General features: G+C 42.2%; 2 protein-coding genes across 13 annotated transcripts in view; one reads left to right on the top strand and one right to left on the bottom strand.

Annotated features, from left to right (window-relative positions):
- Positions 1-594: 594 nt before the first annotated feature.
- ddx59 (DEAD (Asp-Glu-Ala-Asp) box polypeptide 59) overlaps positions 595-27,953 on the bottom strand; it is a 60,717-nt gene continuing 33,358 nt past the window's right edge. Inside the window, exons 1-9 of one of the 8 annotated variants that reach the window (XM_048521011.2) lie at positions 26,911-27,241; positions 25,342-25,455; positions 16,226-17,043; positions 12,841-13,023; positions 11,250-11,339; positions 9,096-9,347; positions 8,385-8,537; positions 3,404-3,532; positions 595-1,609 (exon numbers count right to left, since the gene is read on the bottom strand). In XM_048521011.2, the coding sequence (XP_048376968.2) occupies positions 1,340-1,609; positions 3,404-3,532; positions 8,385-8,537; positions 9,096-9,347; positions 11,250-11,339; positions 12,841-13,023; positions 16,226-16,930 (1,782 nt within the window). In that variant the 5' untranslated portion in view covers positions 16,931-17,043; positions 25,342-25,455; positions 26,911-27,241 and the 3' untranslated portion in view covers positions 595-1,339. Of the gene's footprint in view, positions 1,610-3,403; positions 3,533-8,384; positions 8,538-9,095; positions 9,348-11,249; positions 11,340-12,840; positions 13,024-16,225; positions 17,044-25,341; positions 25,456-26,633; positions 26,873-26,910; positions 27,243-27,953 lie in introns of those variants that run through there. The other 7 variants (XM_048521013.2, XM_048521014.2, XM_048521010.2 and 4 more) reach the window with 7 other exon arrangements.
- fam234b (family with sequence similarity 234 member B) overlaps positions 26,906-27,953 on the top strand; it is a 58,856-nt gene continuing 57,808 nt past the window's right edge. Inside the window, exon 1 of one of the 5 annotated variants that reach the window (XM_048521006.2) lies at positions 26,906-27,327. In XM_048521006.2, the coding sequence (XP_048376963.1) occupies positions 27,291-27,327 (37 nt within the window). In that variant the 5' untranslated portion in view covers positions 26,906-27,290. The remainder of the gene's footprint in view (positions 27,328-27,953) is intronic. The other 4 variants (XM_048521007.2, XM_048521008.2, XM_048521003.2 and 1 more) reach the window with 4 other exon arrangements.

The following is a 27,953-nucleotide window of genomic DNA, read 5'->3' as shown; positions in this document are numbered from 1 at the left end:
ATTTTCTCTGCTCCAAGGACAACAAGCCCAACTACAGAGAGTTATGAGCACAGACCATTCCGTCGTGCAAACCAACCTCTCATCCACTGATTTCATCTATACTTCTCGCTGCATCGAGAAAGCAACAAGCTTAATCTAAGACCCCTTTTACCCTGCCTAATGCTCTTCTCCACCCTCTTCCATCAATCATAAAATATCAAAGTTGTATACACATACAAACAGCTTCTTCCCTGGTGTTATCAGTCTTTGAATGGCCTTCTTTAATGTTAACATTAATATCTCTCTGCACTTTCTTGGCAGCTGTAATATTGTATCTGCACTCTTTTGTTACTCTAATGTACTTATATAATTTGATTTGCAGTTAAGGCAAGTAAGACAATACTTTTCACTGTACCTTGGTACAAATGACAATAATAAATCAAATCAAATCTCTCTAGTCTTCCCTTATATATAAAATTCTTCATTCTTGTTATCATTCTAGTAAATCTCCTTTGAAGTCTCTCCAACTTCTAATATCCTTTCTTAAATAAGGTGTCCAGAACTGAACATGATACTCCAAATGTAATCTGACCAATGATTTGTAGAAGTAAAGCATAACTTCATTGCTTTTATTGGTAACATTATTAAGAATGGCCATGTCAATCAACTGAGAGATCTGGATTCAGTGTAATCACTCACAGGATAGAAGTTCCATCCAATTGTTTGTGGTAAGCAATTAAACAGAATGTGTTTGAAGCCTCCTAAATCAAGCTGCTGGTGGCCAGTGACTCATCTTCAGCAGATAAGCTGCCATACTGACAATTACTTCAGCGGTGATCCTGGTTCGTATTGTTAAGGAGGAAACAAAGCACCTGTTGTGCATCAGCATACCACAATCTACCCTCATGAGGTCATGTTTGATACCAATGTGTAACTGGGTGCCTCAAATTCTGCACTTTTCTAAGTGCAAACATAAAGGAGAAAAATTCATAGACAATGTCAGTGAAACAAGTGGAATATTAAGTGCATGGGTTGGCTTATCATAAACTTGCCGCAATTGGTCAGCACAGAACACTTACCCAAGTGCTACCCTCATGCCCATCTCATGACTATAAGCAAGTTGAAAGTCTGATTTTAATCGCTGTAAATATATTGCTGATCAGACAAGTATACACACCTCATACAGAATACTTAAAAACATCATTTTAATTAATTTCGCTCTGCCCAGTTTCATGTAATGCAGTATACATCACCCTCATGGCCTGTACTCAGATCCAGTGCGACAATGGAAAATAAGCCCAGTAGAGACAAACTGCTGTTAACCAGGTGCCCAGCCTGTCCCCTCACCACAAGTCACAGATTATCGTTTCTGCAGTGCACAGCGGTCATGCTTCCTGATGATATCAATCAGACTCTTCCCAGTCACCATGTCTTGCTGTGCTTGCTGCTTGTTTCTCAGTTGTTCTCTGCGCTGTTGCTCATTCAAATAGGGGGAGTTAAGGAGCTGCGGAGGCAGCAGTGTACCTGTTGGCTTCACCCGCTTCACCAGTTCCAAGAAATGCTTGCTGCTGCTGTTATTAACAAAGGTGATTGCTGTTCCCTGGTGACCCAACCGTCCTGCTCTCCCCACCTGGAAAAATAAGCATGTTTTAGAGCACCATTCATTTACGATTTGGGCCTGTAACTGTGGCCTCTATGGAAACAAGATAATAGCATGTATAATGTCCAAGTTGCAGTTTCATTTAAAGATTTATCCCTATTCAGCCATGACTCAATTGTTGAGACTCTCACCTCCTAGACATGAAGTTGTGGGTTTAAGTCCCACTCCAGAAAGATGAGCACAAAATCTACGCTGACAGTTATGGCAACAGTGAGTGAATGCTATTGGAGGTGATTTCTGATGAGATATTAAATCTGTCTGCTCCTTTAGCTGGATGTAAAAGATCTACTGACATTATTTTGAAGAGGAGGTGAGGAGTTCTCCCCAGCAACCTAGGAAATTTTCATCCTTCAATCAACACCACAAAAACATTATCTGCTCATTATTGCAGTGCAGTTTGAGAGACCTTACATGTACAATCTGGCTATTATGTTTCGGAGATAACCGTAGTGATTGTTAATGATCTCAGCAGAGACCAGTCTGTTTTTCTTTTAAAAAAAAAGTTGAAAATTCAGGTATTTACTAAAAGGATGAAGCCACAAGGTTCACAGTTTAAATCAAAATAATTTTCCTGAAAGAAGCATATCAAAGAACATAAATACTACTGACTACACAATTACCTTAAAGATATTAAAAATACAATGAAGCATCTGCAGTTCTTACTATCTGATGAAGCCGTCACTTATTCTCCAAACTGAATGCAAAACTGCCTTCTTCACCCATATGACTGACTCAAACTCTAACCAGATACTGATCAAAACCTGGAGGATCAATCACTTGGTCTGCATACTGTTGCTGAGATTTGTACAAGAATCTTCCACTTATTTCCAGCATGGTTGTGCCTTCAAGACTCCAACATCACTTCTTACATGGTTGTAAACTCTCCACTCAACACGTTGGTACCTTGTGTTGATGACACTATGGCTTTAAGAGGTGTATTTTGTTCTGGGTTTTGTTTTAATGAAGAGAGGTTGACACATAGGCTCTAAGTGGTCTGTTCCAAGCAGCTTGAGGGGCCATGGGTTTTTTTTTAAAAAAAGGTTGAAACAGTAGAAGCAGCATGAATGGGTAGAGTGAGGCTCCCACAGAAGCTAGGTTTTATAAAAGCTTTCAGTAGTTGTTAGGGGTTTGGAAGCTGGTTGTGGGAGCTACCACATCTTTTTGTTGCAGCTAAAAACTTGAGTTCTCTTTTTGCTGCCAGAATCACATGTGAGACAATCTGTTTGACTGGCTTTGCCTTTGCCAAACATGTGTTTATGGAATGTTACTATGTTCTAACAGTTGCTGTTTAATAGTTAAATAATCTATTATTTTGTTAAGTTTTCCAGCAGAGTTAAGTTATTCTAATTCTTCTTTTAATATTTTAACTGGGGGTAAGAATAAAAGTTGTTTTGCTCAAACCCAAGTAATGTGACCAATTGAATTACATGTGGAACACAGCACCTTACACTTGTCAATAAATAAGATAAAAGTTAGGGTCCAGGCCAACTCCTTGCTATATTCTGAAGGGGATTTAGTCTGGTCTGTAACATGAATTAGAAGTATCCGGTTTCTAATATTCTTCACCTCTGGAGTCTTGTATCTAATATTGTCCCTCTCTTCTCAGCGTGGCTAACCATAGAAATTAAACTCTTTTAGCCAGCACAGCGGAATTCTACCTGAATTCTGCATCCTGCATTGTTACAGCCATGCATTTCACAGTTTGGGACAAGAGGAGGAGGCATGGAAAGGAGATGAAGAATTCACACAGTAAAATTTCTCTACCTGATGCACATATTCATCCATGGTAGGCGGCATGTCAAAGTTCACAACCAATGTGACATTGACAAGATCCAGCCCTCTGCCGAGGACTCCTGTGCTGACAACAACCTCATAGTCATCTTGAAGCAGGCCCTGAAAAACATCACAACAGCAGACTTTGGATAACTATGGGATGAGAAAATTGAACACCTCCCCACAACCCACAAGCACCTCCCTCTCTATCATTACCTGCCCCATGTTGATTGTGAAATGATCAATTAGGTCCTACTATTTTTTGAACAGGTGATGAAGTGCTAAGGTTTACTATCAGCCAAGTACCAAAATGTTATGTTCTAAGACTAAGATTCCAGCAGGGCAAAGCTTGCTAGTTTGATCAGAGACTTGGTTGTATTGCTGCAGCTTTTCTTTCCCCCTCAGATGACCAAATGTTGCAATTTATATCCTGCAAGTGGCAAGTACTCCCATCAACAACCTCAGGATGGTCCCATTATCTAGGCCACTGGAGGTAGTGAATTCAGACTTTACTGAATTGCAAATTTAAATTTAGTAAATCTGGTTATTTTCTTCCTAGCCTCACCTTGAAAAATGGCAGTGTAGGTTGCTGGACTGGTGTACCTTCAGAGATTAGGCGTAAATGGTATTATGAATCAAATGCAGAGACGATCAAAACCACACTGTGGAACTTATTGCTGCAGACACTTGTAACTGTTCTAGCTTACACATATTTAGTGGATTCTTAATATCTTCTCAGATTGCCTTTCTTAGGGCTTCGGCAGGATCTATCTCATGTTGACATGGATTCCGAAACATTGGCAGCATTTGAAGCTGTGGTAATAGTGGCAGTGTTTTTCCCTTAGAGTCAAGAGTCAAGTGACAATCCAGAAACCTCTGAAAGGCAGTACAGAAAGGCTTTGGAAATCTGAAGATTGAAATGATTTGGGAGTCCTAGTTCAGGATTCTTGAGATTCAGTTGGTGGTTAGGAAGGCAAACGTAAGGTCTAGAAAACACGAGCAGAGATTTACTGCTGATGCTATATACGGCTCTCATCAGACTGCATCTGGAATATCATGAGCAGTTTTGGGTCCCATATCTAAGGAAGGATATGCTGGCATTGGTGGAAATCCAGAGAAGGTTTACAAGAATGATTTTGGAGATAAAAGGCTTATCATCAAAGGAGCAGTTGAGGTCTCTGGCTTAGTACTCAATGGAACTAAGAAGGATGAGGAGGAATCTGATTGAAATGTTCAGAATACTGACAGGCCTATTAGAGTGGATGTGGAGAAGATGTTTCCACTAGTAGGAGAGATTAGGAGCCAGGGATACAGCCTCAGGGTGAAGGGATGACAGTTTAGAAATGGGATGAGGATAAATTTCTTCAGCAGGAGGGTGGTGATTCTGTGGAACTTATTGCTGCAGATGGCTGTGGAGGCTAACCCATTGCACATATTTAAGACAGAGATGGTTAGGTTCCTGATGAGAACGGGTGTTAAAAGGCAGGAGAATGGGATTGAGAAACACATCAACCATGATTGAATGGCAGAGCAGACTTGATGGGCTGACTGGCCTAAATCTATTTCTGTATATTATGGTCTAAACTTGACTATATTATCTACCCTGTACACTACTGAAAGAGCGCTACCAAGTCAAAGGCCCCCCTAGACTACTTCAGTGGATTTAAAACAACCCATGACACTAATACACAGAAGAACAGAAGTTCTCTGCTTGCAGTTCCTGCCAATAATTATCCCTCAACCAATATTTCTTATGCGATCATTTATCCAATTGCTGGTTGAGGGATCTTGCTTTGAGCATTTAATTCTTATGTCTCCTATATTACAACAGTACAGCTCAAAAATATTTCAGTGACAGTAAACTACTTTGGGACATTGTGTTTATGAAGTGTACAACAGAAGTGTGATTCTTTCTTTCCAGTACCTCATCCAAGTGGCTGTTCTCCAAAATCATCTATTTCCACATATGTAATATTGTCTTATTTTGCTCCACTTCAACTTATCTGTAGCCTAATTCCTCATTCCATGCCTTTGTTACCTCTAGATTTAACGATTATAATGCATTCCTGGCTGTCCTCACACATTCTGTCCTCCGTAAAATTACAGTCATCCAAAACTCCCTGCCTATGTTTTTATTCGCATCAAGTCCTGTTCATCTATTACCTCTGAATGTGTTGACCCACACTGGCTCCCAGTTAAACAAACCCCCAGTTTCATAATTCTTGCCCTTCACCATCTCTATAATCCCTTTACTCCCACAATAATGAGGTATCTGTACCCCTTTAAATCTGGCCTCTTGAATATCCCTGACTTTAATTCCATACCATTGGAGGCCTTGCTTTCAGCTGCCAAGGCTCTAGGTTCCAAAATTCCCTCCCTAGACTTTCCACTGTCTTTTCATTTCCAACATGATCGTTAAAACCCACCTCTGTGAGAAATCTTTTGGTTGTCTACCCTATCATTTGATGCTGCTTAGTGGCAAATTTCAGTCATAGTCAGAGTCTTTAAAAGAAGTAAAAATGAATCAAAATAAAAGTCTTATACCTCTAAAATAAAATAATTGTATGAAATCCAGAAGTAAACCCGAATCTAGTCTGCAGCTGCAAGATCCACACTGCTTTCAATCCACCATTTTAGAATTATAAGTTTGCTTTATAATGCTCCTATGAAACGTCTTTGGATGTTTTATTATTATGTTAAAGTCACTATATAAATGCAAGCTGTTAAGATGTGAACCTAGATAAGTGAGGAGAGCCTGCGGCAGACATCATGTCGACTGTGTAATTCAGGTGAACAACATCTAGGAGAATGATCTTTCCTGAACACAGATACTGAGCACAATTATGCTGTTACAAATGCTGCTCTGGTTTGAAATTGTACAGGATATTGGTGGTTGCTAAGAATTGTGGCTGCAAGGCTCATTAAGATATGAGGCTATTTTTGATCATGGGTTAAAATGGGAAAAGAGCTTTAAAAATTAAGGATTGTTGAAGGATTACTACACTTTTTAAAAGCAAGTAACCTGACAGAAGTGTGATTGTAAGTACTGTTTATACTGCTGCTTGTTCATGTAGTAATGGATGCCTAGTTTGCCGAAGAGCTGGACCAAATGGTGCATACGAATGGACTTATGGCTGGCAACAAGCAGCTGTTTGGTCTGTAGGTAGAACTGATTATCAATGGCAAAGGCTATCTGCCTGACAACATCTCAGTGATTGGATCCCAGGGAGTTCAATGGCTTTGGGTCTGGATCAGATAGAAGCATTCAGATCTCTGCAAAAGCAGGAGCTGTCTCTTCTCTGCAGTAAAAGGCATCGCAAGTCTGGAGGTAACCAATTTGTTTTTCCTTTTCCAGTTGCTGTAAGCCGTGAATTTTAATTAATAAGTCAAAAAGCTTTACAGGTTTGAACCAGTCGCCTTTGGATCCTGCAAACAGATGAAAGTAACCAGAAAAGGAAGATTAAGAAGCAGCATTCAATCAGCACAAGAATAAACTCAGCAAATCCTATGAACAGGGACACTAAATTGCCTTCCCAATCTTTTCCTTTCCTGATAACACTGTTTTTATTCCCTGTCAATATGTGTGAGAGTTTGTAGAGGGAGAATTTAACAGGTGGTTGGAGGTTTAACCAGGAGAGATATATGTTGATAGTTCATAAATGTTCGTCTATAGTTAGAATCTATTTATTGGTAATTGCTTTCTGTCAACATGACTCTGAAAGACAGATAAACTGGGGAATTCTGCAGGGTATATTGGTCCATACAGAGCTCCACTCTGCTCCCCAGTTCCCTTTCCTTTTTGTTCTTTTTTCTCTTCTTCTTCTCCTCTCTCCTTTCCACAGTAATTCTATCCCCTCCCCACTCACATCCTTTTAACTACCTACCTAAGGAGTTGGATCACAACCGGGAGCTGTGTGGTGGGAGCTGAACATGTGGGCTGTGACCTGCAGCTACAGCGATTGAACATGGGCTGGAGCAATGGCGGCGGATCTAGAGCGGGCCGGTTTGGTGGCAACAGTCGCTGGTAAGAGCGGGGCCGGTAAGGCAGTGACAGCAGTGAGAGCGGGGCCAGTGAGAGATGCCAATGAAGTGTTGGGAATGGCCAGTGAGGCAGCAGCAGTCGGTGTGAGAGCAGGCCTTTTGCATAGAGGTGGCCTCCTGGTTGTCCTAGCGATTGGAACATCGGTGGCTCCATTGTGGAGATGGGACATGGGTCTCTGGGATCTGGACTTTTCTTTTTTCCACTTGCTTACCCTTTTAGCTCTGTTAAAATCTTCAATTCTGTTTTCTTTTGATCAAGTGGGCACCAGTGAAAGGCGATAATAAAATGTGAGGCTGGATGAACACAGCAGCCCCAGCAGCATCTCAGGAGCACAAAAGCTGACGTTTCGGGCCTAGACCCTTCATCAGAGAGGGGGATGGGGTGAGGGTTCTGGAATAAATAGGGAGAGAGGGGGAGGCGGACCGAAGCTGGAGAGAAAAGAAGATAGGTGGAGAGGAGAGTATAGGTGGGGAGGTAGGGAGGGGATAGGTCAGTCCAGGGAAGACGGACAGGTCAAGGAGGTGGGATGAGGTTAGTAGGTAGGAGATGGAGGTGCGGCTTGAGGTGGGAGGAAGGGATGGGTGAGAGGAAGAACAGGTTAGGGAGGCAGAGACAGGTTGGACTGGTTTTGGGATGCAGTGGGTGGAGGGAAGAGCTGGGCTGGTTGTGTGGTGCAGTGGGGGGAGGGGACGAACTGGGCTGTTTTTGGGATGCAGTGGGGGAAGGGGAGATTTCGAAGCCATTATCACCAGTGAAAGGCGACTTTGTGCACTTTTAACTGTACTTATGTATTTCTGTATTTAGTACATGTGGCAAATAAATAAATCTAATCTAATATACTTCCTGAAAGTCCTTAGCTTTTCTAATGACTCCAGGAATAGGGAGCTTTATTTTCAGCATGTCACACACTGGTTTCCATCAGGCGTTTACCTGCAGAATCTGATTCCGTTCACGCTGGGCCTTGTCTGAGTGAATAGCCACTGTCTTCAGGCCTGTGATAGTCTGCACAGCATTTGATAGCAGATCAGCTCCCAGTCTGCAGTCCACAAACACCAGCACGGGGGGTTGGAAGAGCTTGCCATCCTAGATCAGAGGAACAAACCAAAAATGGATTAGAAAGCATTTATACAAAAAGGTTGAGAAAAAGTTAAAATGGCCATTGGTTCCTTTCTCACCATCTCCCCAGTTCCTGCAGTTCAAAAGGGACTTCCAGCCCATTACTCAAATTATACTCTTTCAGGTGTACAAGCCAGCTATTTAACTGCGAATGCATCTCAGTAGTGCCTAAAACAAGACCTCACCCTTAATTTTTCCACTGTATTCGCACCCCTTTCAGCAGGTACAATCAGAGTGAGGAATAGCTCTGTCTGATGTTCCAAATCTGTTGCCTTGACCCTTCAAAACCTGAAAACACTGATGTTAATTCTGCACCAATTGGGGTCAAACACAGGACCTGTTAGCAGTCATTCAGTTCCACACTTGCCAATCGATCCCCGAAGGAACCTGTATATCTCACTCTAATCGCCAGGCTCTGGATTGTGACTACAGGCAAGTTCCATGCTCACCTGTCCCTGCCCCATGTTTGGGTGATATAAAGAGATTCTACCCGACATTTACACAGAAAAATTCAGTTCTACTTGCATTCAGAATCTCAAACAGTTTCTTCTTCTTGGAGGCTTCCTCCACCCAAAGGATAATTTGACGGACATTGGAACAAGGCTGGTTCATCTCTCCAACAGTGATCCTGACTGGGTCCTGCAGGAACTGGCTGGCCAGCTGCTCAATACCTGCTGGGATGGTGGCAGAGACCAAAACCGTTTGATGCTCTGAGGCAATTTTCTCCAGAATGTCCAACACCTGCTGCTGGAATCCCATCTTCAACATGGTGTCAACCTCAGAAAGAAAATAATAGTTTTTAGTTTTATCATCAGCAATGTTGCACAGTGCAAACTTGTTATTGGTGTTCAGAATATGGGCAAGGCCAGTGATATTGCTTCAAAGCATTGGTGGTGAGCAACCTTCTTGAACTGTTGAGATCTGTGTAGTGAAGGCACTCCCACAGTGCAGGTAGAAAGCTCCAGAACTTATACCCAAATACAATGAAGGAACAGTATTTCCAAGACAGGATCGTATGTGACCTGAAGGGGAAACATAGTCTGTGCTGGCTGTGTTTGTCTTTTTCAATGAGGCAGAAGTTACAGTTGTGAGAGCTACTTCCAGAACAATTAACAGACAGAACATAAAGCCTGTCTGCAGATTAATTAGAAAATGATTTTCCTGTTCTGGAGATGCTTAATACGGCTATCTTTAGAGTTTTGCAGTATTGCCATTAACCACCTCACCCCAATGATCACACATCATATCTGAACCTATAGTAAAGCATGGGTGGGTGATTAAATGATGTGAACCTTCCAAGGCCAGTAGTTTCTAGTAGTTGAGGATTTAAGAACAAGGAAACCTGTAAATCCAGGATTAAATGTAAAACATTTGACCTTTACGACAAGGGGCTTTGAGCATAGACGTTAAAATATTTTGCTTTGGTTGAATAGAACCTGTACAAGACTGCACCTTGTGTATCATGTACATTTTAGAAGGATATATTTGCCACAGAGAGAGGTTGGCCAGACCAATTCCTGGGATGGCAGGACTGTTCTGAGGAAAAATTGATAACATTGGGTTTGTATTCCCTGGAATTTAGAAGAAAGAGGTAATGCTATTGAAACTTACAAAATTCATGAAAGGGTAAACAGAGTAAATGCTGAAAGGATGTTTCCACTGGTTGGGTTGGAAGTGTTCAGAATATAAAGCAGACAATTTACAACTAAGATAAAGTGTGAAGCTGGATGAACACAGCAGGCCAAGCAGCATCTCAGGAGATGCTGCTTGGCCTGCTGTGTTCATCCAGCTTCACACTTTATCTTGGTTTCTCCAGCATCTGCAGTTCCCATTATCTCTGATCACAATTTACGACTAAGATGAGAAAGAATTTCTTCCCTCAAAAGTTAGTGAATCTTCAGAAATTGCTCTCTCCGAGGGTTATAAAAGCATATTTGACCAAGTTGAAGAAGAGATTGATAGATTTCTGAATAAAAATGACACCAATGAATATGGGAAACGCACATGAAATTTATTTTGGGGCAGATGATGATGCTCCAGAATGGTGAAGCAGGCTTGCGGGGCTTAATGGCCTACTGCTCCTCTTGTGAATAAGAGGATTGGAAAAATGTCTTTATAAAGAATGGAGGGACAGTAGAATTCACTTCTAGAGGTAGTTGAGTTAGGATAAATAGTTTTGTTAGAGGTTAACTTGTGATTAACTTGAGTTAGAAAATGTTCAAGATTGGACAGGTGACTGAAGGAAAGAGAGTTGAAGGAATAAGAAGATGCATTTGTTATTGCATAAACACAAGCATGGGCTGCTCCTGTTGAATGGTCTGTTTCCACATTATAACTTGTAGATGTTTGAAGCTCCCTCCACATTGCCCATTAAAACACCCTATGGGGCAGGTAAGCATGGATTATATTCAAAATGATACTCCTTTTAATGAACCATGTCTAAAGGAGTTCACTCTACACTAGGATAGTTCCTCATATCATCACAAATCCTCTCCTGGGATTATCAGCAGAACTATATGGTCACAACTGTGGGAAATGAAACAGATACTGGTCAAACTCATTCAAGCTAGAAAGTTGAAGGCAGAGAGCACTTCCTTCAATTAGGCCTGGCTTGAGCCGTGGCTTCAGTGTTGAATTCAGATGTGATTTTAAAAGGGATACTTCAACATCAACATTTACCTCATCCACCACCACAATCTGCATTCCACACAGGGTGACAGCTTTTTGCTTTAGAATTTCCAGCAGCCGCCCTGGAGTTGCAATAATGACCTGTGAATAGAACCAAAATGTCTAAAATTAAACACCAGATGATATTCTGTAGGAAGGACATCGAGAGAAGAGGCAGTCCAGGAAGGTGGATGATAAAATCTCTACAAGACAAATGACTGACAACATGTGAGCTCTTTGGGCCAAGTGATGAGTTTAGTCAGGATAAATAGTTTTGTTAGAGGTTAACTTGTGATTGACTTGGGCAAGTCCAGTGCGGTGGGGAGGAGGGTAAAAGATTGGTGGTGTTGGCAAAGGTGTAAGCGCTAGGGACAGAACAGTGGAAAGGACAGAGCAGAGGAGGCAGCAAGGTAGGTATAGATGGTGTCCATCTCCAGGACAATACAGTATACATCCCTGAGAAAGAAAAATTACTTGATATTAATTTGTTTTGACATTTTCTTTCAAAATTTCTCTTTAACTCCATTTTTCTCTCCACTGATGTTGCCTGACTGTTGCTGAGTATTTCCAGTGTTATCTGTTTTCATCTCAACACAAATAAAATGCCATTTTTGCTACATTAAACGCATTATTTGGTATAACCACATAAGATACTTGGACAGGTGATCCAAAGGCTTGGAAAAAGATATAGGTTTTAAGGGATGTCTTAAAAGGAGGAGATTTTGCATTTGTCATGTTGTAGCCAGATTTCTGGGTTAGTGGAAGAAGCGGCTGGTGAAGAGATAACAGGAGGAACACAGAATAGAATCCCATGTTTTGAATTCTGGAGGAACCACTTTTCGCTTTTTATACTGAGTAGAATGGCAACAGGGAAATAACTCAGAAATAATAAATGTCTACACATGGATAGAAGAACTTACTCACTATTATCAACAGATAACACAGTACAGAGGCAGGCGGTATTGCATGGATCCCCCTCATAGGGCACAAGTAGCAAAGTTAAAGTGAGACTCTCAGGACTGGCTGCTCTTGGTAATGCTGCAAAACTGTCCCCTTTAAAGAGTAGGCCATTCACTTGAAGCAATGCAAACTGATAAAGAATATATTATGATTTTATTGGTAAATAGACCAGGTGTGACTGAGCCACACAGGCCAGCAGGTGCTGGTTGGATTGCTGGTTTGTACTGTTACCAGATCCCAGACAAGGCTACAGTTAGCCTCAACACCATAAGGTAAGGAATTGGAAAAGAAAATTAACTAGCAGCCCTCATCCAATGACACCTTATGTTGCCTTTTTGTGGAAACATGTCATTGGCAAAGCCAGCATTTCACGGGAATGCAAAAGCTAAACAGAAGATATGATTAAATTCAGATGTGATGCCCTAACAGCTGAATAGGCTGCTCATAAGTATTGCCCAAGTTCATTCAAAGGCTTGGCCACGAAGGCAGCAAACATCTTTGAACCTCCACCCTAACCAGAGTTAGTCTCTTCAGGAGAGAAACAGAAACAAGAAGGGGAAAAACAAGAGAGAAATTGGAGGAATGAACATTTCTAAAAAATCCTGAATAAATTGTCAACTGCAGTGTGAGCTGCATATCTTGCCTGAATGTTTTGTTTGAGGCGGTGGAGCTGTGGGGGTAAAGGCATTCCACCGACTAGCAGTGCAGTTCTCATGTTGGGCAAACCCATCATCAGCTCCCTGGCCTGCCCTTCGATCTGAATGGCAAGTTCACGTGTCGGAGTCAGGATCAACCCAGTAGGTTGCTGGGGTGAAGTCTTCTTGTTCTGAAAGACAGGAAAACAAAAAAATGCTGCCACTCAAATTCTGACTCACAGTTCCTCTTTATTCCACATTCACAACCTTGAACTGAGAAAGTAATCGTTTTTTACGATTTGTGTTCCGATTCTTTTTTTAAAATTTGTCAATTTACGGAATGCAATTGCTGGAGACAGCAAAAATGTTCTCATTTTGAGCTCTCAATGTCACCAAAACACTCCTAGAATAATACAAAGTGAAACAGAGCCAAACACCCCAAGGTTAGATGTTACAAGGTTAGAAACAGAATTACATAACACTTAACCGGGCTGTTTATGCCACGTCATCATTCCTACAGCGTGGAAACAGGCCATTTGGCCCAACAGATCTGCACCAACCCTCCAAAGAGCATCCCATCCAGACCCATACCCTTACCCTATTCCTGTAACCCTGCATTTCCCATGGCTAACCCACTTAGCCTGCACATCCCTGAACACTACAGGCAATTTAGCATGGCCAATCTACCAAAAACCTGCACATCTTTGGACTTGGGGGGGGGGGGGAAGAAACCAGAGCACCCAGCAGAAACCCATGCAGACACGGACAGAACGTGTAAACTCCACACAGAGTTGCCAGAGGGTGGAATCGAACCTGGCGCTGTGAGGCAGCAGTGCTAACCACTGCTCCACCGTACCGCCCAACAATGGTGTTTATCATCTACATGAACAACAATCCTAAACTCATGTTCCTCCTCTGTACTCACACCCCTTTTCCCTTCAAATACAGGTATGGGCTCTGTTTCAAAGACATCCTCACAATTCTATTTAAAAATAAAAACCCTTCTCAAATACGTGCAATCTTATGCATCTGTCGTTTTATTGTAAATCGTCTATCACTGAAAATAGTCCACTTCTATCACTCTGTGCCATCCAATAACCACTAGTGATGAGTTATTTCTGAAAGCATATCCTCTCTGAAAGCATATATTTTCTTATCTATTGTTTCCTGAGAATATTCTAAATAATGTTTATTCCCAATTCTGCCCAGTTTGTAGCCTAGTCCGTTATTGTGCAAATAAACCTGCCTCATGGGGAGCTCGGAGTGTCATTGTAATGTCACTGGACTAGTAGTCAGAACCCAAGCTGGGTTCAAACCCACTGACTCATATGGTGAAATTGGAATTAAATAAGAATTGAAAAAAAAACTGAACATAGTAAAACTTTATTTGGTTCACCAATGTCTGTTAGAAAAGGAAATCTGCCATCTTTACCTGGTCTAGCCTATATGTTACTTCAGACTCTCAGTAATTTTTTTTTAAAAACTTATTCACGCAACATGGGCATTGCTGGCTATGCTAGCATTTATTATCCATCCCCAATTGAGAGTTAACAGTCAACTACATTGCCAAGGGTCTAGAATCACAGCTAAGAATGGTGGTTTCCTTCCCTGGAAGTGGACAGTTCTGCTTGAGCTGCTTTGTAAACAGCTGGAAAATTTAAGAAATCTCCAGATTAGATTTATCAGGACATTGCCAGGAATGGAGAGTTTGAGATACAAAAATGGACTGGAAAGGCTGGGACTTTTTCACTGGAGCGTAGGAGGTTGAGGGTTGACCTTATTGAGGTATATAAAATCATAAGGGGCACGGATAATGTGAACGACAAGGGTCTTTTCCCTAGGCTGGAGGAGTTCAAAACTAGGGGACATTTTTAAGGTGAGGAGAAAGATTTAAAAAAAGGACACAAGGGGACTTCCTTTTTACACAGAGTGTGGTTTGTGAATGGAATCAACTGCCAGAGGAAGTGGTGGAGGCAGGTACAGTCACAACATTTAAAAGATATTTGGATAAGTTCATGAATAGGAAAGATTTGGAGGGACATGGGCCAAATGCAGGCAGACCGAGTAGTTTAGTTTGGGAGCATGGTCAGCGTGGACTGGTTGGACCAAACAGTCAGTTTCCATATAACATTAGGAAATGAGATGAGTTTTTCTGACAATTCACAACGATTTCATGCTCATCCTTAGACTCCTAATTCCAGATTGAATTCGAATTCCACCATCTGCCACAGGGGTATTTGAACCTGGCTCCCAGAGCATTACCTGGATTAATAGTCTAGCAATAATATCACTGAACCACTGCCTGCCCACTCTTAAGCACCTTCTAGGTAATAGACATTGAGATAGCCAATGTCCATATTCTGTGAACAAATAAATTACAATAAGTGCCCTTCGGAAGTACTTCACTGTGCCAAAGTGGTTAGTTTCTAATGCGCATCCGTCACTCCAGACAGGACACAGTCTTCACAATATCATACTTTGTTAGTCGCAGAGCAATAATCATAAAGAGAACCAGTCCTTGGCCGAATGTTTGAAATTCCCAATCAACTCCAACTGCCCCAATTCAGTCAGTCAGCATATCAGCAGATACGATTACCTAAATTGACAACTCAGAGCTGCAGCCTTAAGTCACTGGCTGGACCATAGATAAAACGGCATATCTAGGTCACAGATCACATTTAGAGATAGTAAGAACTGCTGATGCTGGAGTCTGAAATAACACAGTGTGGAGCTGGAGGAACACAGCAGGCTAGGCAGCCTCAGAGGAGCAGGAAAGCTGACATTTTAGGTCAGGACCCATATCCACAGATCACATTTACCTTGAATGGTAGCGAGTCTCACATTCCACCAGATTCTGTATAAGCATTTTTTCCTGAATTCCATATTGAATTTCTGAATGATTATCATATATTTATGATCCTCTTACTTTTGGACTTCTCTACAGTGAAGGCATATTTTCAACATCTTTCTAATCCCTTAGTTCTGGTACTATCCTGGCAAATGTTTTATCATACCTTCCCCAGTATCCAGACATCCTTTTTCTAATGTGGAGACCACATTGTGCACAGAGCTAGTTAGTCCATTGTGCATGATGAGTTCTTTGAAAGAGCTAATCCAGTACCTTGCCCATGCAAAATGTTTCCTTTGTAAATATTTCCTTATGAAAGTTACTATTGATCCTGCTTCTATGGGTGTTTCATGTCAATGTTCCAGATTGCAATAACTTGCACTTTTTTTTTAAAAGTAGTCAGAATTTGGGCACAGGAAGCGTTTGCAAGATGCTTTAGCACTTTGTTAATGCAAACTGGAGATCCTCTGTATTGTGATATACAACTACCTCCCACTCCTCATTGTTCTCCCATTGCCCCACCAGCCTTTTCCCTTCCCACTCACCTGTTGCAGTGCCGCCATGATGACGGGAAGCAGAAAAGCCGCGGTTTTTCCTGAGCCAGTGTCCGCTGCCGCCAAAACATCTTTCCCTGCCAAGCCTTGTGGCAGCATCTGCATCTGAACCGGGGTAGGGGTCAGGTAGCCCATCCTTGCCAGGTTGGCATTCAGGGTGTCGGGGAAGCCACAATGCTCAAATTCCACAATGGGCCTGACAGCTGGACCTGACACAGCAATGCCAAGTTGATGCTGCAGGGCCTCCACCTGCTCAGTGTTCAGGCTAGAGATAAATGGGTGCTCCAGGTAGTTGCCAGCCTGGGCAAACTGCTCCTCTGGCTGCAGGCTAGGCCATGTCTCAGGAACAGGAAAGGATGCTGGACACCCCATTCCCAAACACTGCAGATTCTGGGCTTTACACTCCATGCTGCACACATCCGTATCAGTCTCATTGCAGATATATTCCCCATATCGGCCACACACCGAGCAGACAGGCTCTCCTGGCTCCGGCCAGCGCTGGCCTTTGCTCAGCTGCTTCACTGGCTCTTCCTCCTCCTCCTCCTCCTCTGGGCCAGCAGTGGCCTCAGGGTTTTCTGTGACTCCCTGGGGATGTTCGGTGTTCCCTAAGTCATCGGAAACGACTTTACTTCTCTTGGCATGTTGGCCCTCACTTTCTTCCACTCTTTTCACCTTCAGCGACCGGGGGACAAACATGGCTGTCAATCTTTGGAGAAACAGAGAGACTTCGCTGGATAGTCAACACATTCTGCAGCTGTGAAACATTTAACAACCTCTTTAATAAACCCAGAAAACCACTCAGGACGCAACTGTAGAGAGAGAGAAACAGAGTTACTGTTTCAGCTGAATGACCTTGCATCATCAATCTCCTGTCATTATCTCACATTGCCATTTTGTTCAAACTTTCGTACTGATTTCGGGTGTAGAAAAGTAACTTGCAAGTTCCAAACTAGAGGAAGAGCTTTGAATGATATTACCCAAAATATCACTTCAGCTTGGAACAAACCCCAGGCACGCAGCCCATTGGATTCTCTCTGTTTGGTTCAGCAGTAGCTCTGTTCAGTGAAATTGGAAATTTTGTTCCCAGAGTATTAGCTCGAAACTCTGGATTGCTGGTCCTAAAACATGACCATTACGCTACTGTCTCTGACAATCATTAAAGAGGGAATGCAATAAAATCCAAATTAGAATTACAGTGCATTTATCTAAACACCCTAAGCAGGGCCAACGATAGCCCATATAACTATTGATCACGGACACTAGGCTGACAAAAGGTCAGGATCTAAGTATTCCCGGATCTGAGGTACTCTGAAAAGGTTGGGAATAAAAGAAAGGAGACAAAGTGGAAGTATTGATCAAGAAGAATATTTCAGTGCTGGAGAGAGGGATCCAGGATAAAATTTGCCTGGTTAAAAAAAGAACATGATACTAACGGGTATATACTACAGGCATTGATGATGATGAGCTGGCTCAGGACCAATGGACTCTCTTTAAGCTATATCCAATCCTTTTCTTATTCTTAAACTACTCAAAATGGCACCAGATCACTGTGACAATGGAAAAACTTTTCACTGTATTTTACTGTTTTTCTCACTGTAAAATACACACAACAATAAAATCGTACACACATTAATACATGCATACAGGAAACCAACTGTTTGAGATATATATCGGGTTGGGAAGTATAAAGGGCCAAAGGGGGAAAAGAGTTTCTGAAGTGTATTTGGAAGAATTTTCACAGAAACATAGCAATTAGGAACAGGAGTACACCACTTGATCCTAAGCCCACTCTGCCATTCAATATGACCATAACTGATCATCGAGCACAATACCCTCATCCCACTCTCCTCTAGATCCTTTGATCGCTTTAGTCACAAATTATGTTAACCTCCTTGAAAACACAGAACGTTTTGGCCTCAACCACTTTCTGTGGTAGTGAATTCCACAGGCTCACCACTTTCTCAGTGATTAAATTTCTGGTCATCTCAATTTGGGTGGGAGTTTCAACAGAAGAGAAGCTTAAAAAAAAATCAAAAATAAGAGTGTAGAAGTGCAGGTTTGCGATGAGGTGAATGATAATCAAAGTGTGACGGGAATAACAATATACACAGAGTGATGCAGAAATTTGAAGAAAGGTAAGTAATACATGATAAAAAGTCAAAGTTTAAAGGTCTTTATCTGAATGCATACAGTGTTGGTAGCAGGATAGATGAATTTATGGCACAAATAGAAACAAACAGATGTGACTCGATAACCACCACAGAGACTTGATTGCAGAGTGCTGAGACTATTATTCAAGGGTTTTTGACATTCCTGAAGAATAGACAAAAGGAAAGCAGGGTGGGGTAGCTTTGTTAGTAAAGGATGGTATCAAATAAAGTAGTGACATGGGTACAACAAATTATGATTTGAAATCAATTTGAGTGGAAATAAGTAAAGAGTCATGGATAGGAATAGTCTACAAGCCCCCAGAGTTGTCTTACAGTAGGATATGATAAACTGAAATATTGGAGGTGTATACAAAGGCCATTACAATTGTCATGGGTGATTCTAATCCATATATTGACTGAATAAATCAGATGGGAAAGGGGGACGTCGAAGACAAGTTTGTAGCGTGTATCAGGGATTGACTCTCAGAAGAATATATCGCATAACCTCCCTGGGAACAGGCTCACAGAGAGTAACTCAGGTCTCAATTCAGTGCCCTCAATTTAAACAAGGGCAAATACAGAGTTATATGGTTAAAAGAAAGGCAGTCATGGAGAGTATGCAATTGAAAAATAAGGCACTCAAAGTGACAAAAAAATTGAGATTCTTTATAGGAACCAGCTGTGAATAATTCAAAGCCTAATAACAGGATCAAAAATTGATTACGAAAGTAAATTGGCAAGAAATAAAGTAAAACAAACAGCAAAAGCTTCTACAGATATAGAAAAAGGGGAAGTGCGAGACCCTTGGAGGATACAACTTGGGTATTAATAACAAATAAATGGCAAGTAATTTAAAACCAAAATTTTACATTGGGCTTCACAGCAGATGCTGTAAACATCCCAAAAACAATACACAAGTGCTAATGGGTGAAAGATATTGTAATGGTCTCCATCACAAGAAACAACGTATTTGACAAACTAATGAGACTAAAAAGCAGAAAAATTGCCAGGACCAGATGAACACCTCTCTAAATGTTTTAAAGGAGGTAAATGCAGAGATACTTGAGACATTTGTCAAAATATTCCAGGAGATTGGAAAACTGCTAATGTCTCATTCTTATTTTAAAAAAAAGGAGACAGAAAGCAAGAATCTACTGGCTAGTTAGCACAACCTCTATGAAGGGGAAAATGCCAGAGTCCATTATTTAGGAAGAAAAGGCAAGCCATTTAGAAAAGCTTATCACAATCAAACACAGTCAATGTAGTTTCGTGAAAGGAAAATCACGTTTGACCAATTTGCTAGTGCAAGCAGAGTTGACAAAGGAGAACCTCAAGATGTATATTTGAATTTCCAGAAGTCATTTAGTAATCCATGTTATGGGCCTCATGAGGTGACATTAAGTAAAGAAACTTTCATAGAGTGAGTGCAGACGTACAGTTGTAAGAAGACTTCCATATAAAAGGCTTTGCACAAATTAGAAGCTTCTGGTATTAGTATAGATCGAGGATTGGTTAAAAAAGTCGACAGAGTTTAGATAGATGGATCTTTCTCCAGTTGGAAAGACATAACTAGTGCAGTGCCAAAAGGATGAGTCCTCGGACGTCAATTATTGACTACCTAAGTTAATGACTTGGAGGAGAGGACAGAGTATAATGTATCCCCAAATTTGCTGATATTGCAAAAAAAATTGCAAGTGCTTAGTGTCGTGAGGAATTTGCAAGGGTTTATAAATAGATTGAATGAATGGCCAAAAGTTTGGCAGATGTAGTGTGAGATCATGCACTTTGGGAGGAAGAATCAAAAGGCATGCTATTATTTAAATGCAGAGAGACTCCACATAACTGTAGTGCTGAGGAAACACCAAAAGGTTTGCATGCAGATGTATCAAGTAATTAGAAGGCAAATGGAATTTTGGCCTTTTTTTACTATGGGACTGGATGGAATGGATGAAAAAATGAAAGTGTTATTACAACTATACTTTGGCATTCACTCGATGAAAGCTTCTTTACTTAGTGTCCCTTCATGAGGCCCTTAAACAAACTGTTAATACATTTAAGATAACAAGATGTAGAGCTGGATGAACACAGCAGGCCAAGCAGCATCAGAGGAGCAGGAAGGCTGACGCTTCGGGCTGAGACCCTTCTTCAGAAATGGAGAGGGGGAAGGGGTTCTGAAATAAATAGGGAGAGAGGGGGAGTGGGATCGAAGATGGATAGAGGAGGAGAAAGGTGAAGAGGAGACAGGCAGGTCAAAGAGGTGGGGATGGAGCCAGTAAGGGTGAGTGTAGGTGGGGAGGTAGGGAGAAGGCCAGTCCAGGGAGGACAGACAGGTCAACAGGGTGGGATGAGGTTAGTAGGTAGGAGATGGAGGTGGGGCTTGGGGTGGGAGGAGGGGAAAGGTGGGAGGAGGAAAGATTGGGGAGGCAGGGACAAGCTGGGCTGGTTTTGGGATGCAGTGGGGGAGGGGGAGATTTTGAAGGTTGTGAAGTCCACATTGATACCATCGGGCTGCAGGGTTCCCAAGCAGAATATGAGTTGCTGTTCCTGCACCCTTTGGTTGGGCATCGTTGTGGCACTGCAGGAGGACCAGGATGGACATGTCATCTGGGGAATGGGAGGGGGAGTTGAAATGGTTTGCTACTGGGAGGTGCAGTTGTTCAATGCGAACCGAGCGTATGTGCTCTGCAAAGTGGTCCCCAAGCCTCCGCCTGGTTTTCCCCAATTTAGAGGAGGCCACACCGGGAACAGTGGATACAGTATACCACAGTAGCAGATGTGCAGGTGAACATCTGCTTGATGCGGAGTCGTTTTGGGGCCTGGGATGGGGGTGACGGGGGGGTGGGGGAACGGTGAGATGTAGGGGCAGGTGTAGCAGATAAGGGTGGGGAGGGAAAAATGTCTTTGGTGGCGGGGTTGGATTGCAGATGGCAGACGTGTCGGAGGATAATGCGTTGGATCCAGAGGGTGGAGGGGTGGTATATGAGGATGAGGGGGATTCTGTTTTTGTTGTTATTGCAGGGAGGGGGTGTGAGGAATGAGTTGCGGGAAATGCGGGAGACACGGTCGAGGGTTTTCTCAACCACTGTTGGGGGGGGGGGGGGGGGTACTGTTGCGGTCCTTGAAAAACAAGGACATCGGAGATGTACGGGAGTGGAATGCCTCATCCCAGGAGCAAATGTGGCGGAGGCGAAGGAACTGGGAATAGAGGATGGCATTTTTGCAGGAAGGTGGGTGGGGAGGAGGTGTATTCTAGGTAGCTGTGGGAGTTGATGGGCTTGAAGTGGATATCCGTTTCCAGGGGGTTGCCTGCTATCTCTGTTAATACATTTAACCTATTTGTTAACATGGATTCCTAAATATCTCTCCTACAACCTTCCCTTTCTGGAATTTTCTCCTACTGATATTAAACTGACTACTTTCTAAATGGCAACAGGATTTGGAAATCTGAAGAGCAAAGAAACTTCAGAGTCCTAGTTCAGGGTTCTCTTAAGGTTTACACAGAGGTTAGCTGTCAGCTGTTAGGAAGGCAAATGCAATATTAGCATTGACCTAACAAAGTCTAGCATACAACAGCTGGGAGGTAATTCTGAGGTTGTATAAGACCTTTGGACAGGCCATATTTGGAATATTCAGAGCAGTTTTGGACCTCTTATCTAAGGATGCTTTGGCATTGGAAGGAGTCCAGAGGAGGGTTACCAAAATGATCCTAGGGATGAAGGGCTTGCTAAGTGAGGAGCAGTTGAGGACTCAGGGTCTGTACTCAAGGAATTTAAAAGAATAAGGAATATCTCATTGAAACTGACTGAATACCAAGAGACCTGAATAGGGTGGACATAGAGAATTTGCTTCCACAAGTAGGACAGTCTAGGATTTGAGTGCACAGTCTCAGAGTGAAAGGAGAACCATTTAAAATAGAAATGAGGGGGAATTTCTCTAGCCAGAGGGTGGTGAATCTGTGGAACTTGTTGCTACAGAAGGATGTAGAGGCTAAGTAATTACATGTATTTAAGACAGAGTAGACCAGTTCTTGGTGAGTAAGGGGATAAAAGGCTATGGGAAGAAGGCAGGCGAACTGTGTGGAGAAATATTGAACGGTGGAGCAGACTCAAGGGCCAAATGACCTAATTCTTCTCCTACATCTTATGGTCTTGTTAGAACTTAACTTTCCCAATAATAACAATACACCACAAATCTTCATCATACAGTGATGAATTGAGGCCAAATGTTAAAAGGTTCAGAGGAGAAGTGAAAAATAATAAAAGGCAAAGAGAGACTATGAGAAGAGACTAGCAGTGAGCATAAAAGGAAATCAAGACTATTTTGTGGACATATTGATGGCAAAATAGTACACAAAGGAGGGGAGACAGAATAGGGAATAAAAGGGATCTATATGGGGTTCATGGCTGAGGTAACAAATCCATATTTTGTATTTGTCTTTACCAAAGAAAAAAAAATTGAAAGAGAAGGCAGTTGTGACACTGGAAGGGCTAAAAATTGATCAAGGAGGTATTCAGAAAAATCAGCTGTACATAAAGTTGACAAATCTCCAGAGTGGACATAATGGATCAAAGAAGTGACAGAAGGGAAAAGAAAAATTGCAGGTGCACTGGCCTTAACTCTCCAAACGTGGTACCAAAACATAAATTACAAATGTTAAATGCTTTCTTGAACGAGGATGATGTAATGATAGGCCCAGTAACTACAGCTATAGTTTAATCTACAGTTTAATCTCAGTGGTGGGAAAACTTTTAAGGGATAACCCGAGGTTTTAGACATGCTCACAGAGCCAGTGGATTTGGTTACAAATGTTTCGTCTCCTGGCTAGATAACATCATCAGTGCACCTCCGGTGAAGCATCAGTATTTTGTCCTGCTTGTTATTTATATGCCTCAGTTTGTTGAGGTGATTGATATTACTTCCTGTTCTGTTCCTCAGTGGTTGTACACAGGGTCTAATTCAAAATTCTGTTGATGGAGTTCCGGTTAGAATACCAGGCCTCCAGGAATTCCATGGCATATCTGTTTGGCTCGTGAGATTATGGATTTGTCGTCCCAGTCAAATTTGTGTCCATCGCTGTCTGTGGTAGTGAGACAAGTGAAAAATTGATCGTGTATCTCTTGGTGGTTAATTGATGTTCGTGTATCCTTATTGTCAGTTTCCTTCCAGTTTGGCCTACATAGTGTTTCTCAGAGTCCTTGCATGGTATTTTGTACATTACCCCAGTTTTGCTGGTTTTGGATGTGGGATCCTTTACATTCATTAGTAGTTGTCGTAGGGTGGTTGTTGATTTGTGGGCTACTCTGATACCTAGGGGTCTAAGCAGTCTTGTGGTCATCTCTGAAATGTCCTTGATGTACAGTAGGGTGATTAGTGAGTGTGGCCGTGTTCTAGTCTGTCTTGGAGGTAACGGAGGATTGTGCTTTTTTGGGTATCCATTCCTTTTGAAGGTTGCAGGTTGCTGCAATGTGTTGTGGATTGTTTAAAACAGTGTCCTGATGCTAGCGTAACGAGTACCTGGTCCTTATGTGTGGTCTTTCTATATACGCTAGTGTGGAGTCCCCTATCATTTTTGCATTCTACCATTCTGTCCAGCAAGAGTAGTTGGTTGTTCTCTTCTTCTTTTGTGAATTTTATCCCAGTCAGGATGTTGTTTATGTGTCAGTGGGTTTCTTCTAGTTTTGTGCATTTAATAAACATGAACGTGTTGTCTACATATCGGACCCAAAGTTTGGGTTGTATCGTGTGGGTGCTGTTCGTTCTAACCTTTGCGTTACTGCTCCTGCAATCAGTCATGACATTGGGGGTCCCATTGGTCCTCCACTGATTTGTTCATATATGGCATCATTGAAGGTGAAGTGGGTTGCGAGGCCCCAGATCTATTATTTCATGGTGGTGTACTTATTAATGTTGTTGGTGTCCTGGGGTGCCGGCCTACTTAATTTGTCAAGTAGTGTAACCCTGGACAAAATTAAGTCACTTAGAAAAGTTGGATTAATTAAAGAAAGGCAACATGGATTTATTATTAGCAAATTGTGTTTGATTAAATTGATTATTTTGATGAGTTAACAAAAGAGGAATGATGAAGAGAACATTGAATTCCAAAAGGAGTTTTGATAAGGTGCTGAAAAGTGTAAAAGCTTGTAGCAGTATGGGTGCAAAGTTTGTTAAATGACAGGAAAGAGCTTTCAAGTTTGAAGATATACAGGAGGGTTCCAGAGATCAGTACAAGGACCATTGGTTTCCTTGTTATATTTTAGTTACCTAAATACGACTGAAAAAAGGTCAGAACTTCAAGATGTGCAGATAAAAATAAAAATAAAAATGGAAAAACTGCGACATTAGTAGAAAATAGTGACAAATTACAAAAGGACCTAGGCTGGTTGGATAGCCAAACACATAACAGAAGGCATTACAGAAGAACACTGAAATGATACATTTTGGTAGAAAGAACAGAGCACAGAAGGATGACAGAGGTCCTGATTGAGGTGTACAAAATTATGAGGGGCATAGATAAGGTAGATAGGCAGATACATTTTCCCTTGGTAGAGGGATCAAAAAATCAGAAGGCATAGATCTAAAAAAAGAGCAAGATGTTCAGCTGGGATTTAAGGAAGATTTTTTTCACCCAGAGCATGGTGGTTATCTGGAACTTGGTGTCTAAAAAGGTGGTAGAGGCGAGAATCATCAGAACATCTAAGAGGCATTTAGATGAGCACTTGGAGTGCCGCAGCAAATAAGGCTGTCAGCCAAGTTCAGGAAAATGGGACTAGACAGATAAGTGCTTGATGGATATTGTGGACACAATGGGCCTAAAGACCTCTTTCAATTCTGTATCAATGAGACTCTTGTTTAAAAACAAAAGGGTGTAAATCTAAAGAGATAAAAGCGAAACTTGGAAGTATATATACAAAAATCATTGAAAGGCAGCAGGTTGAGAACATGGTTCAAAAGGCTTACCTGATCCTGGGCTCTGTATGATGGCATTGAGTACAAATATATGGAAACTACAGTAAATCTGTATATACACTGGTTGGGTTCACTGGAGTATGGTGTCAAAACTGGGGCACAAGACTGTAAGAAAGTGATCAAGAAAGACTTTGACAAATGGCTCCACGGATGAGGAATTTCAGTTACATGAATAAACCGGTGAAGCTAGGGTTGTTGTCCTCAGGGAAAAAAATAAAGAGGCTGTGAGGAAATTTTAAAGTCAGGTTGGGTCTCAGAGTGCATAGAGGGAAACCATACCCATTGGCCACAGGTTCAGGAACTATACACTGCTGCAGGGTGAATAGCCAAAGCAGCAATAGTGACTTGTGGGAACATTTCCTAAACACTGAGTGGTTAGAATTTGTAATATGTTGGTGCAATTTGTGACGAAGGAAAATTCAATCATGACTTTCAAAGAGAATTGGATAATTGCCCAAAAACAAATGGCAAAGCTACATGAAAATGTTGAATTCTCTGTCCCAGAAAGTGGTTGAGGCTAAAAGAGAGAACGTTTTCAAGCATCAGGTGTAGTTCTAGGGACCAAGCGATCAAAGGGTGCAGGAAGAAAGGATGCTGCTTTGGATAAAAACCAAAAGAACTACAGATGCTATAAATCAGGACCAAAATCACAGTTGCTGGGAAGGCTCAGCAGATCTGGCAGCATCCGAGAAGAACTTTGAGGAAAGGCCACCAGACCCAAAGCATTCACTCTGATTCTTTCTTCACAAATGCTGCCAGACCTGCTGAGTTTTTCCAGCAACTTTGTTTTTGATACTGCCTTGGATGATCAGCCATGATCATATTGTATAGTGAAGAGACTCAAAAGACATAACCTACTCATATTTTCTATGTTTCTGCATCAAACACATACAACATTGATACAAAGATAGTAAAAACCGCCGATGCTGGAGTCAGAGACGACACGCTGGGGGACTGGAGGAACACCGCAGGCCAGACAGCAAAGGAGCAGGGAAGTTGACGTTTCAGGTTGGGTCCTTTCTTCAGAAAAGGTTGATACAGGCCGTTTTGCCGACCTAGACTGTGCTGGTGTTTCACAGAAGTCTCCTTCTGTTTCAGTAAGGCAAAGGGGAGTGGAACTAGCCGAGCATTCTTGTCAGTTTCTGAGGAAGGGTCACTGGAGTTGAAACGTTAACTCTTGATTTCTCTCCACAGATGCTGCCAGACCCGCGGCTGCGGTTTTCCAGCAATTTCTGTTTTTGTGCCAATTCTAAACTTTTTAAAATCAACCTGTTTGGATGTACCTTCGTGTTGGGTGGGACTCAGCCTAGACGTCCTAGTCTAAAGGGAGGGACACTTCCATTACACCTCCACCCCTTTTAAGCCACAGGACACACACTGACAATGAAAACCACGAACTCAGAGACTGGGCGGCGAAAGCAGAAACAAACAAAGCGGGTGGTCCCATCATCCCAGCCCCTGGCTATCCAGAGACGTCTCGGTCTGTAGTCTAGCAGCCACCCCTCCTCCCTCTGCGTGATCTGAGGCCTCACTTGCTCCAGTTCCCACAGAAACACTCACTCATTGCCTCTCGCTGCCCGCCACAACTTCGGAAAGCCGCACTCCAGGAAGATAGGACCGTTCGACACCTCGATGTGTTTCGCTCATCCCTTATTGAATGTGACTCTCCGGCAAGCCACAGGGTGCAACTGGAAATCAGTCCGCAGTGACGAACCGCTCCATGGCTGCCGTAGTTGGGGGAGGGGTTATCAATGAGGTCGGAAGACATTCGATTGCACGTAAAGTATGCGATCAGATATATGATCCGGGCCGGAATTCCAGTCGCTTCTGTTTGAAGTTTATTTTCAAATCTATTTGACCGGGAATGTTACCGAGGTCAGGACTACAATTTCCAGGTGACTTCGCGGCGCCCCACGCATGCGTGGCGACGGGGCGTCAAGATGGCGGCTGCTCTGTCCCGGGCGCTGAAGCTTCCAGGTGAGTACAGCTTCAACTGCCCTGTCACCCAAATAATGTCATCGTGAGGGTGGATTACATACGTTTAATCTAAACCCGTTAACTTCATTCCTATGTGGTCAACGCGTAGATTTATTTTTGTAGTCTTTTCGACGTGCACCTGTTTTTACTTATCCTCTTGGATGTATTTTTTAATTCATCCGCGGGATGTAGGCGTCAATGGCCAGGCATCATTTATTGCCAATCCCTAACTGCCCAGAAATCAACCACATCACTCTAGGTCTGGAGTCACAGTTATACCAGACAAGGCTAAGGATGGTAGTCTCCTACCTGACAATCTAAAATCGTTTCATGGTCATCATTAGACTCCTAATTCCAGATATTTACTGCAACATTACTAGGGTCTCAGTATTAATAGTCTAGCGATAATACCACTACTTATGTCTGTAGTGAGAACAGAAACAATGTAAACGCGTCACACTTTCAGTGATACTCCAGTCTTTTCTGAAGGTCACTTGCTCTGACATTATCCTCAACAGCATCAATATGGGTCACTGCACAGACCAGAGGGTGGTATTATCCTGAGCCTTAGGCTAGTCATCAAATCCCACCACAGCATTCTTGTGTAAATATAAATTCAATTAATA

The sequence above is a fragment of the Stegostoma tigrinum genome, chromosome 38 (genome assembly GCF_030684315.1).
Source record: "Stegostoma tigrinum isolate sSteTig4 chromosome 38, sSteTig4.hap1, whole genome shotgun sequence".
Classification (NCBI taxonomy): domain Eukaryota; kingdom Metazoa; phylum Chordata; class Chondrichthyes; order Orectolobiformes; family Stegostomatidae; genus Stegostoma; species Stegostoma tigrinum.
Note: the sequence above shows the minus strand (reverse complement) of the source record. Positions and strands in the feature narration are given on the sequence as shown.